This window comes from Vigna umbellata, chromosome 1, assembly GCF_029865625.1.
Source record: "Vigna umbellata cultivar VRB3 chromosome 1, Vumbellata_1.0, whole genome shotgun sequence".
Lineage (NCBI taxonomy): Eukaryota > Viridiplantae > Streptophyta > Magnoliopsida > Fabales > Fabaceae > Vigna > Vigna umbellata.
Genome location: NC_142165.1, coordinates 5583702 through 5597427, shown reverse-complemented (window position 1 = coordinate 5597427; position 13726 = coordinate 5583702). Strand labels below are relative to the sequence as shown.

The following is a 13726-nucleotide window of genomic DNA, read 5'->3' as shown; positions in this document are numbered from 1 at the left end:
AAAGGGAAAAATTACAAGACTCAACCAAGTTCAGGTAAGTTATTGAAGCACTACCATACTTAACAAATACAAGACATGACATAGGATTCTCAATAAACAAGCTTAGCCAATTCATTGGCAAGGTATAAAAAGAGTACTTAGGTATCTTCAAGGTACCATTCACCACTGTTTACACATTAAATCATCTATTTACTTGGACTTCACAGGATTCTCAAATGCATATCAAGTCATGAATGTGAATATATAAAATTCAGGGTTGGTCAATATGTCTTTCTTGGTGAAACACTTGTCTCTTGGTCCTCAAATAAGCAAAAAGGTAGTTTCAAGATCTAGTACAAAGTTAAAAAATAAAGTCCTAATTGACTTAGCTATCTAAATAAAATGGATTTATTCACTCCTTAATGAGTTAATATGTCATTTTGCTAAGAAAACCAACATTGTGGTGTGATAACTTGAGTGTCAAGGCCTAGCTTCTTCAAAACTAATCATGCATGGTCAATCCAAACACATTGAGATTGATATTCCACCAACGCAGAACAGAGATATTATAATAGGATATTACATCAATTCCTAAAAGAAACGATGTGATGAATCATTCGATGATAGTTTCATAAATATTGGAAACCATATTACATCGATTGTAAAATAAAATTAAAAAAGTATCAATATATTGTTTTTTAATATAAAAACATGTTACTACATCGGTTGTTCAATAAAACTGATGTAGTATACCTTTTAATGCATTTACGCATTCTTTCCTTTTGTTTCTAGAGCTTTTTGTCCTCTTTTGCACCCTTGTTTTCTCTTCTCCATGCTTGCGCCTCTCTCCTTTTTGTTCTCATTCTCTTTTCCAGAACCTTCATTGTTGCATATTCCTCTCTTCATAGTTGCACCTTTGCTAAGTCTTGTGTTTTGACCTCCGTTCTCACCCTAGCTCCCACTTGTCATAGTTGCACTCAAGAAGAACAGAGTCATTATTGTCGTTTAGAAAAGTTTTGTTGGTTTCGTCTCTTTAGCTAGTTTCACCAGCGCCACCCTTCAATATTGAGAAGCCTCCACACTGCACTATTGTTGTTGTGAGAAGAATGTGTCGTCATGTGAAGGAGGTGTGACCTTTCACCACTTCGTGTTGAACCCTAGCTACTATTATCGCCACCTTGCAAAAAAGGTGTCGCCACTATCACGTGAAGGAGGTGCATGCAAGAATCACCTTCCATATGTCACTATTGTGAAGACTCCTCTAGCTAGTCCTAATTTCAATTTCGTCCTCCGTGCTCGCACTTGTTTCACCACTATAGGCTCTTCATACTATGCTACAGTTGTTGTATTATAAAGGAGACTTTGCAACACCTTACTCAATACTACTTAAACCCTAGCTTATTTCACAACACCATGCTTTTTCTATAAAAAAGAAAATCAAGACATATAACATCGATTCTTAGACATCGATGTTATATATGTTCAACTTATTATATTACCTTAAACAACATTAGTTTCTAATATGTTTTAGATAACCGATACAATATCTTATTTTTGTAGTAATGTGCATTATATCAGAGATCAAGTGTTTAGAATAATTGTAGCCTATGTTCTATCAACTTATCAAGTTGTTGACTATCTCACTAAAATATTAACTTATACATAATTCAACCAACATAGAGACAAACTTAGGATGGTTCTTTCATAGTAAGATTCAAAGAGAAATTAGAAATAAAATCCTTTAATCTGTACATCAATATTATTTTTTAATATTACCTATTATATAATTAATGTAATTATAAATGAATGATTGTAAACATTATTTATTACTTATTTACGTAAGATCTTAATTATAGTCATAATCATATATACTAGCATTTGATATATATATATATATATATATATATATATATATATATATATATATATATATATATATATATATATATATATATATATATATAATCACCGTCAGAATAGTATCTCCTCTCTTACCTCCAATATATTTATTTCTCCGCTTGCCAACTTGGATGAGCTCCACACTTGGGTAGCACACTGTATCAATAGTGAGGAGAACTCATACATGAAAAAAAAAATTGATAAAAACTCCTATGCCTATGCTCCAAATACTATACAAGCCTCTAAGGAAAAACGTGCAGATAAATATAACCCTTACATCTAAAGATAAAAGTTTAAAAGTTTGTAACTTCTTATCTTCAAATTAGGAACACTAACGGTTGAGTCGGAGACGGATAGTGCTTATTCGTAGTCTGATTCAAAAAAAATCACCCACCATCTAGTTCATTACCTGCAGGATACCTTTTTAAAAATATTCGTGAATATTTTAAAGCCTGCGAATATTTGTAGATACATGCGGATCTGCAAATATTTAGAAAATATATATTTTTATAAATTATTAAAATAAAATTTAAAAAAATATATAAAATATAATAGAAATTAAATTAAATATAAATTAAAATTTAATTTTAATTAAATTTAACATTATAAAATATAAATTAATTTTAATTTTAATTAAATTTAACTTAATAAAATATAAATTAAATTTTTATTCGTGAATACGAATAGTATAACATCACATCTGACCCGTTTATAAGTAAGTATTAAAATATTCACGCGTGAATAATAAATATCTACCTATATTAACTATCGTCGTAAATTTTATCTACATGATGAAATTTTTTGTCATACCTAATTTTAATGAAGGAAATGGGAATCACTATTTCTAGAATATATGGAGATAGTAAAGATTCATTCCCTCTAAAGATTATGGCATGTGACGACGATTATATGATATGATTTTGATCAAGTAACATCTAAATGCAATAAAGTACTTCCAATATGTGAAGAGAACAAAATTTGCAAGACTGGTTTATCCAAATGCCTTAATTGGGTGTCAAATGATAGAAAACGATATGTTCCGCAACTAGTTTCATCTGATCTAATAAAAAACTCTGAGCATGCACATCAACTCAATCATTCTTCAGTTCTTTTTGACACACGGGGATAATACATTAGGCCACGTATGAGTCCAACCATGATTTGGCAACCTGTTTCTATAATAAATTATGGACCAAAACACTTTAATTATATTGAAGAAACCGCATAGTTAATGACACATAGTCTATGAAATCCTGTCTATGTGCCAAACTGTGAAGCACATAGAAGATACTATCGTCTTTTTGCGCGTGAAAAAGGGGAGGCATATATCATGGAAATGCCCTCAGATGCTCCTGCTTTTGCTTGCCCAGATAGACAGATACCCTTTCATGTGCAAGATAATGTTAGGTTTGTGATTTCCTTAATTAAGACCCTACCCTACTCAATTCAATTGGAGGTGCATTTATATCGATTGTCACTCCAACTCAAAACACCTACACCACAAACTGCTACCTATCAATACCCTTTGTTTAAATTCTAGTTTTACTATTCTCTATCTTTTATTCACATTATGGTGCTTTGGTTTTCTTTTTCTTGTAATAATGATCATGAGATTTTGTAATTTTTCCCTTTATTTTCAATTTTATAACTTTTATGTGGGGTTTCTTAAGGTAACATCTGACAAATTATATACTAACACAAGAATAAAAATAGTGTTTAACGTGACACGTTTATCGTCTAACACAAAAAAATTCAAGCTAAAAAATATTAGTGGTAATAAAACGTTGATTATGGGTCTCCGACATCAAATATGATACAGACGTAAGCTACTCAGCGTTATACGTTAAATATGATAAATATAATGAATCTTCTAATATAAAATAAGAAGATATAACATAAATAAGATATACAATTTTTTATGATTGATATCTATTTAACCCAAAATTTTAAGATAAATTTATAGATCTTTATTTTTATAAGATGTTCAATTTTGTCAATATTCACTTGGATTTTTTTAATAGCATACTATTTCAATTACTGCAATCAAGTAAAACTGTTTGAGATTTGAATTTGTGCAGTGATCCTTTGAGTATTAATAAGATGTCCTTGACGTTTTTGTTCCGTGAGTTTGAGAATCTTTGCCTATTCTATGACTCTTATCCAACTAACAGTACCCTAAGTAATGCTACTAAAGTAATGGCTAAGAGAAATATGATAATAGGCCTATAAAGTTTGTTGGGCCGTTGGGGATGCATGTGCTGTTCTCTGGCCTACTAGATTAGCGGTTGGGAATCTCAACCAGAACCATCGCATGTGCATTCGATTTGGCACTTGTTCTGTGACTTTAAGGAAATAACCCTACCATTGTGCCTGTCAGAAACCAGATCATGCTTATAAATACACACCCCTCGGTTGGCTAAAGCATTCAGCATCACAGCAGAGCAAATTAACATTCCTCTGTTCAACCAAGGAACTTCAAATGGCACTCCATGCATCTTCATTTGTCCTACTTATTCTCATTTTTATCCACCTTCACATGCACTCAAAAGGTGCCTTTGCTGACTATGGCGGTTGGCAGGGTGGTCATGCCACTTTCTATGGTGGTGGTGATGCTTCTGGCACAATGGGTGAGTTTAACTTTCGTCTTTAGCTATCTCCAAACAAATTTACTGAGTATTCAGAACCACTTCATGTACGACACATTGACAAATTGGGACTTTTAGTAAACATGATTATGTCTTCAATTTCTTGGACATCTAGTGATTTTGACATTGCTTTTATCTAATTTTTGTCTTGTTTTCTAATATCTGACCCTTTTGTTTGATGTGTGCAGGAGGTGCATGTGGGTATGGAAATCTGTACAGTCAGGGATATGGAACTAACACTGCAGCTCTAAGCACTGCTTTGTTCGACAATGGCTTGAGTTGTGGGGCATGTTTTGAAATGAGGTGTGACGATGACCCAAGGTGGTGCAAACCTGGCACCATTGTTGTGACTGCTACAAACTTCTGTCCTCCAAACTTTGCTTTGCCAAACAATGATGGTGGTTGGTGCAACCCTCCCCTACAACACTTTGATATGGCAGAACCAGCCTTCCTTCAGATTGCTCAATATAGAGCTGGAATTGTGCCTGTGGCATTTAGAAGGTACGTCACCAAATCCAAAAACATAACTCAAGCATAGTTTTGCTACATTTATGAATAAGAGAAACTGTGTTTGCATTTTTCATACCAAGGTCAGTGTGCAAACTGCATCATGCACAAAAACTAGTAAACAATTTCTACATTCATAATTTAACTTAAAGAATAATGTGGTCACTAAAACTTCTAAAGAATACCATAATGATGATTATGGATTTCCTTTTAGGAAGATTGGGCAAACACAACAATAACTAATGATAAATTCAATTCATATAAAAGATTCGTTATACTTATAATCTAAAACAGACAATAAATTTACAAGTTTTTTTCATTATATAATATTCTTTCTCATCTTATCTCTATATAGTTTAAGACTTCAACTCAGAATTTATTTCTAACGTATAATATCACAATTTTTAAGATAGTAAAATTTTCATTTTTCTTTCTTTCAAAATCACATTTCTTCATTATGATTAGGTTGTTAACTCCATTCCTATGTTTAAACTATCAACTACCTAACTCAATTAACCACACTTAACTGAAATTTTTAATAATCCCATAACTTACGAGAAGAAAAATTGTTTTAATATTTATTTTTTTATAATAAGTAAAAGTCTCGCCCTCTTTATGACAAATTCCATAAATTATCTATTTTAAATTGGTAAAACAGCCAAAAAGAGAAACTTTTTTTTCAATTATTTTCTGTATTGAGATCTTTAATTATTTGATATTGATAGGAGAGTGTATATAGAATTTGATTTAACTTGTTCTAGTTTCCTACCAACCTAGTCAGTTAAAACCTCTTCCTTTTTTATTTGGTGATGATGATAACAGGGTGCCCTGTGTGAAAAAGGGGGGAATAAGATTCACAATCAATGGACATTCTTACTTCAACCTGGTTTTGATCACCAATGTCGCGGGTGCAGGGGATGTCCATGCAGTCTCCATCAAAGGGTCCAGAACTAGCTGGCAGCCTATGTCAAGGAACTGGGGACAAAATTGGCAGAGCAACTCCTACCTCAATGGACAAAGCCTATCTTTTAAAGTCACCGCCAGTGACGGTAGAACTGTGACAGCCTTCAACGTGGCACCAGCTAACTGGCAGTTTGGTCAGACCTTCCAAGGGGGTCAGTTTTAGGAGAAAATAAATCACATGTTATTAATTTTATTTTAGTAAATTAAAAAAGGTGATTACCTATATATATTGTGTGAAAATTAATCCCCAACGGGATAATAATTGAAGAAGTTTTAGTTGTTGTTGATGCCACAAAAATATTAAGAGAGGCATTGATTATGGAAAGTAGCTGAGGTGATTTATATATGGTACAAGATATAAATTAGAGCACCCACTAGGGACTTCACAAAGGTACTGTTATATTCAATTTTCAATTCCAGTTACTGTTAATTTCATCAAATCCTTAATTCTTCACACGTTTCAAGACTAAAATTGAAGAAAAATCAAGATTATCAAAATTTTAATTTAAATTATATATATATATATATATATATATATATATATATATATATATATATATATATATATATATATATATATATATATATATATATATATATATATATATATACACACACACTAGCATGAAGCTAGAATTTAAAAAAAAAAATCTTGATAGAACAATCTTAACTAGGTTGTGACATCTTCTTCATACATCGGATCAACTGAAACATTTTTATCTACTTACATCATTAAGGTGATGATCGTAATTAAAAAGAAATAAATAGACAAACAAATAGAGAAGAAAAGGTAAGTTAATGTATCAAAAGCGTTTTCATGAAACAAACACATATATTATCATACATCACTCATTCATAAAAATAATCATATCATATTTTAAAAACTCGTACTAGACTTAATTATTTAGATACATGTCTTTGATGAACTTGTGGTGATAACATACGGTTCTACCAAGCTGACACACACAAGGTTAGTCTTTGTCATGGTCATAAGAACCCTAAGGTTGTGCTTATGACATAATCTCTTGTCACTCTTACCACCTAATCACCCTCCTATACATGAGTATGCATGATTAGTAGAGTTCATGATAGCTACATCAAATGGAACAATCCTTACCTCAAGGCATATCCTACTGAAACACACATTCCACATAATTCCCTCCCCAGAAATCACTACTTCATCATCACTTTCATACCATGATTTAACCAACTCACATTCACAACATTATCATACATGAATAAACACCATACATACTTTCAATCAGGTTATCGATCCATAAACATCACAATCCATAATAACCATACATAGAAACCATGATAAATAACTTCAAACAATTCAAAGAATCAAAAATTCACTAAAAACATACATTGGCGTTCAAAGTGATGCACAACGCAAGACCTTTCGCAAAGGAAAGCGCTCAATGCCAGTTCTGGTGCTCAACACCAAACCTCTCACAAATTGTCTCACCCAATGAAAACATTTTGTCATTCAACGACTTGAAATTAAATGGTTTCAGACCTGTAGAGAAAAGTGGCGTTCAACAATACAAAGTCAATGCTCAGTGGCATACCATACGCATTTTTTGGTCGCTCAGCGGCATAAACCTGATGTTTAGCGTTTTAGAGCTTAAAGGCTCCCAGACCTTCATAACTAAGCATGTGCTCAATGCTATATAAAAAACCAGCACATTCAAATTTGTGATTTGAGGAAACAGGGACTTGTTCAAATGATCAAATTGGTATTCCTAACATATTATTGATTCAAAAACAGTTTTTAATGTCAGAGTGCCTACCAATTTGCTCAAATGGTCAAATCCTCAGTTTCTCAACTCAAGACCAATTTAAACAAAATCAAGCAGCATACAACCATCAAACACAACAAAATTTCAATATGCTCAACTAACAATTTCAGTAACCCAGACATGTAAGTTCAAACTATTAAAGTAGTGTAAAAACAATGTAATTAGCTTCTCTTACCTAACAAATAACCAAACCACTATAGAAATCCTAAAATAATGTCAAACGCATAGGAAGTTTTATTTGCTCTTATGAACAATAGAAACATGATCAGAATAAACTATAAGGACCACTGATCAGTAGAGAGTCTTATAGAAGACTCAAACGTCATATGCAACCACAACAAACTTGCATGCAAAGGAAGAACGAAATAGACTAAAGAGAAGCAAATAAACAATGTACTCTATTAGAGAAATTGATCGAGTGAAAGTGAATAACTCACCTCAAGAATTACCTAGTCGTCTCTGATCATCAAACAGATGAACAAGGAATGAGAACTCCTAGTGAGAAATCAAATAACTCTATAAGAGTAGTTTCTAAAGAGATAATATGTATTAAAATAATGAAGTTCGTTTATAACAAAGCTATTTATATTCAAGATTAAAATAATCAAGTCTCGCTAATTTTAACTCAATATCACTTCTAAAATGTCATTTTCTAAGTTTTACATTATCTCTTATTTATGAAATAAAATGTTTCTTTCTCAAACTGTTACTACAAGTTAAAAAAATTAAAATTCAATCATTTTTTTCAATTTGTAAAATAATATTAATATTTTTTTTGTTTTTAATTTACCTTCAAATATATTATATTTAATTGATATATTTGAAGTGTATAAAAATAATATAATTGTTAAAAGAGTGATATCATTGTAATAAAATTATTTAAATAAATAACAAAATATGTTATTACTTTTAATGACGCTGCAATTAAATTTCATCTTCAAATTTAATTATGTAAACATTACTTTATTTTGATTAAATATCATAAAGTTATAAAAAACTTAGATGACACATACGATAGAACATCATTTATATGCATGGAAAAATGCACAAACTAGAGAAAAGAATAAAAACTAATTTACTATTGTGCAAGAACTAATCAGATAGACTTCAAAATATTGCCTCAGTGATCACTTAGACATTTTTTGGTCTTCAAACAGATGAACAAATGACGAAAAGGCTTAGAGAGATAACATAAAGTCCGTAGAAAGAGAGTTTTAGAGAGATAATATTCTTTTAGATGTTGAAACTCATTAATTGAAATTGTATTTATATGTTTGAACTTTTAATATTAAAATAAAGGTTTAATACATCATTTGGTCTCTACTTTTGGGGGTTTGGTTCAAAATGGTTCTACCTCTTGAAAAAGTTCAGTACAGTCCCATATTTTGTTTAAAAATGTTCAATTCGGTCCTTTTCGTGGACGCCGTTATAAACATAACGGTACTGATGCCACTGTGGTCAAATCTGAGTGAGGTGTTATGTTGGATGATTACGTGGCACTGTGAAGTGAAGTGTGGGTTCTTTTATTAAAATCAAAGAAAATTTCAATCTATACCCAAAACCAGATTTGTTCACCAGGATTTCCATCACTTTGTTGCAAGCAACCCCACCGGTGCAAATCCACCAAATCTTGAGAAGAAAGATGTGTTTGAGTCGTTGTCGCTCACGAGCTTCACTATCGCGACTCTATTGTAAATCACCCCGAAGTTGTCCGGAGTGATTGTTGTTGAAAGAACGACCCTTCATTACGAAGGTGCCACCGTCGCAAGTGCTTTTTGAAGACAGCCACCACGACTCCATCGTAGACCACTAACAAGGGAACGTCATTGCCTGAAACAGAGCTCCGTTGTGAATGTATAAGGGAGCTTCTGTTAAAGAAAAGAAGAAATAGAGTGTCTCGCCAGACCTGTAAGAAAACCAGAATCAAAACCACCATCACTTCGAACGCAACCAAAAATCATTATGTTTTCAATGATCATCACTGCTTGCGAGAGCTCCACGATAGAAAACATGGCGGCGCACCAGAAAAGGGATCAAGATTGGGGTTTTAAGAAACCCACGATAGAGAGAGGAAAAACCCATGGATCATTAGGTTAAAAGTTTGAAAGGAATAGCCATGTTCGATATACGACGCACTTATGGTGAAGAAGGAAGGAAGGCAAAAATGCATAAAAAGATTGGGGATTTTTCCCCAATTTAGGGTTTCTGATTCTAATTTCCACTTTAGAATTCTTAAAACGTTAGGGTTTTATATTGGAATTTTCTTTGATTTTAATAAAAGAACCCACACTTCACTTCACAATGTCACGTAATCCTCCAACATAACACACCTCACTCAAATTTGGCCACAATAGCATCAGCACCGTTATATTTTTAATGGCGTCCACGAAAAGGATCGAATTAAACATTTTTAAACAAAAATATGGGACCTTACTGAAATTTTTCAAAAAGTATGACCATTTTGAACCAAACTCCCAAAAGTAGGGACCAAATGTGTATTAAACCTAAAATAAACTAACACTACAAAAATTCTTAAAATTACCGACAAACTTTTACCGACGGATATATATTCGTCGATAAATTTTCATTACCGACGAATTTTAAATTTTTTTATCGACAAAAAAATTTGTTAGTAAATCCGTTGGTAATGCGTATATCACTTACCGACGAAAACATTCATCGTTAAACATGTCTCTAATGCGTATGTTATTTATCGACGGAAAAATCAGTTGGTAAATCCATCAGTAATGTGCACGTCACTTATCAACCGAAAATTCATCAATAAATCCGTCAATAATGCAACAGTGAAAAGAACGAGAATTTTTCGTCCATTTTTTCACTTACCGACGAACAATCCGTCATTAAATCCATCGATAAAATGAGCAGGAATTTAAACTTTTTTTTTTCATACTTTGTAAATAATTTGAGTTTTTTTCCTTGTTTTCTTTCAATCCATTAGACTATAATTAATCTCATTTACGATATAGTAAAACCAGCGTAGCAATTTTTTTGCACATACAAGTCAATTTATAATTTAAGTTTAAAAAATTAAAACCATAAATTTACTTCACCAATTTATTTTTTAATTTAGTTTAAGGTGTTTTTGTTTAGAAACCAATAAATACAATACACTTTCTTCATTTAAAAAATATTTATAAGATTTTTCCTTGTAGCAATTTGTGTACATCTTACTCTCTTTTGAAAATAACGTTTGAATAGAGAAATAAGAAAATTTATAAAAAGTTAACGATCGAACAGAACTAAAGGATTGATGAATAATTTATGATAAACAATAAATAATTAAACCATTAAAACTTATTATCTGCCATATGGTTGGATTAATGAAAAATCGACGTTTTGTAAGTATAAATAAATAAAAAGGTCTAGCAGTCAAAATGATTAAAATACATGAGTCAATTCGATCTATCACTCAGTAGGTTGAAATAAAAACAAATTAAAATTTCGGTATAAGACAAAAATGAATCAAATCTACTAAAAACTCGGTTCATCTAGAGTTCACCCAAATTAAATTCGTGAAAGTTAGATTACCTCACCAACCAATCTATATATTTTAAATATTAAATTATATTTAGAAAATGAACTTCTCTTATCTTTAAATATATTTAGATTGCATGGTTTCTTTTATGATTTTATATTGTTTTTAAAGTTTAACATCTTTTTAGATTAAATTTTATTTAGAATTTAATTAAAAAAAATTGTATGTTTAGATTGAAGAAAAAAAAAATTTAATCAAATAAAGTAACCCATTTAACCTATTAACATATGATGAACCAGATTAAATTGTAACCTTTTTAACTTGATAATAAATGAGCTAAGTTGACTAACCAATAATATACCTGGATCAAATAATATCTTTGACAAGTCTAAAAAAGCCATCTTCATTAAATTAGTTGATGGGATTTTGTTAAGGGAAATAATAATTAAAGGTTTAAACTCACATTTGTCCTCGTATTTGTGTGTCAATCTCAAGTGGGTTCTCGTTTATTTTTCGGTCTCAATTGGGTCCATAAACTTGTAAAAATGAGTCAATTAAGCCATCTTCGTTAAATTATCACGGACGCCGTCTAATTGTGATGACATGGTGAACACATATGTATACATCTTATATGACGTGGAATTTTTTATTTAATTTGTTATTTGCAATGGATTGGGGCTTTGATTTTGTACCAATCCCACCGCCCTCTTCCAATCACCACACGCTTCACCCTCGCCGCTTCTGCCGCGGAAACCGTCGTTGCCCAAGAAGAAGCCCCTCCCACTCCCCAATCTGAGGTTCTCTTCTCACTCTCCCAAACATTCAAATAATGCTTTCAATTTCTCTCATTTATCCACCTCTTTTAGAATTAGAAAAAAAAATCTCTTATTTATATATATATATTTTTGTGATTAATAGAAGCTTGGAGTGGTTGTGAAGGCAGCAGAGAAGCCAAGACTTGTGTTGAAGTTCATTTGAATGTTTCCAAGTGTGTTTAAGGAGTTGTTGATGTTTTGACTATGAACAGGGCAAATAAGTGCAGAAGAACTAATTCCTCGCATGTTCAATCTAGTTGGGGAATTCAGCCTACTGAAAATTCCAGAAGATGCATATGATGGTAATGTAGTGTTTGAGATCCTTCCAGAACCAGAAGCGGTGCAAAAATCTCCAACATTCATCAGGTCAAGAATTTTCTTGGGAACATCCTTTTCTAGGCCAAGTTGATTAACAACAGCAACAAATTTTTTATGCAGCTCAACAGACCAAACAACACGAGGTTTCTTCTTTGCTGAGGGGTCATCATCATCTCCATTCCCTTCCCCATCTTCTTCTTATTCCTCACGATCAGAAGGCTTTTGTTCACCCCATTTGCTTAACCTAACTTCCATCACCTTAGGCCCACCTTCATAATCAACCCAAACATTCAACTTTTCCCATTATTGAGAACCAAACCCACATAAGAAGCATTCGCAACAGCCAGGGACAAGTGGCTTCCGACATCGATGCCAACGTGGCTTGAGTTGGGGTCACCATTGTCGGAGATGGAGAAGGAGAATTCAGTGGAGAGGGTGGTAGTGACGTCGACAAAGACAAGGGGCTCGGGGACACGGAGGAGATCAGAGGAAGATAGGGAGGGATTGGTGAGGCGCACGTGGGGGGCGGCATTGTTGTTGGTGACAACGTGGGCATCGCTGAAGAGGTCGATGTTGTCAGGGTCGAGATTGGGGAATTGCGTGGAGGAACTGGAAGAACCCTTGAAGGCAGCGTTAACGGACCTAGAACTGCAGGTGTTGGGTGTTGCAGTGTGGAATGGATTGGGGTTGATAGAACACTTTGCCGGCGATATCCAACCGAGAAATCTTTCCGGTAGTCGAGGTCAGCGGGTACCGGAGGAGAAGAGGCCGCCGCGGCCGGTGGGACGATTCTGGGAGGGTTTCAACTCCCTTTTCACAATCTCTGCTCCTTGGTTCAGTCTTTTGGGTAAGGACAAATATAAAAAATTTACACATCTACATGGAATTATTGGTTGTACAACAGATCACTAATTCAATTTAATACGCAATGTCACGTTATGAAAAAAAATTACAGCACAATGTTTTTTTAGCGTCGTCTGTGAAAACTTAACGGAAAGGACTTAATTGAATCAATATTTCAAATATTTAGACCCAATTGGATCAATTTTACAAGTTTATAGACCCGATTGAAACCGAAAAAAAAATGGAGATCACTTGATATTGACACACAAATACCAGGACGTTTAAACCATAATTAAACTTACAATCTTATAATTCTTTCATTGAATACTCTTGTAAATTATAAATAAAATAAATAATAAAGAAATGTTACAAACTGTACCTGTTATTATTCACCGACTGTTTTCTATAAATAGAGGTCTCCTATTCCACATTCAACTTCAAACCACAGTAACAGAAAAA

At 32.8% G+C, this 13726-nt stretch overlaps 1 protein-coding gene across 1 annotated transcript; it reads left to right on the top strand.

Annotated features, from left to right (window-relative positions):
- Positions 1-4314: 4314 nt before the first annotated feature.
- Positions 4315-6416, top strand: LOC124819992 (expansin-A2-like). The gene is made up of 3 exons (XM_047291602.2): positions 4315-4505; positions 4712-5024; positions 5853-6416. Exons 1-3 carry the CDS (start codon positions 4358-4360, stop codon positions 6154-6156), a joined length of 765 nt encoding a protein of 254 aa, XP_047147558.1. The 5' UTR covers positions 4315-4357; the 3' UTR covers positions 6157-6416.
- Positions 6417-13726: the final 7310 nt, after the last annotated feature.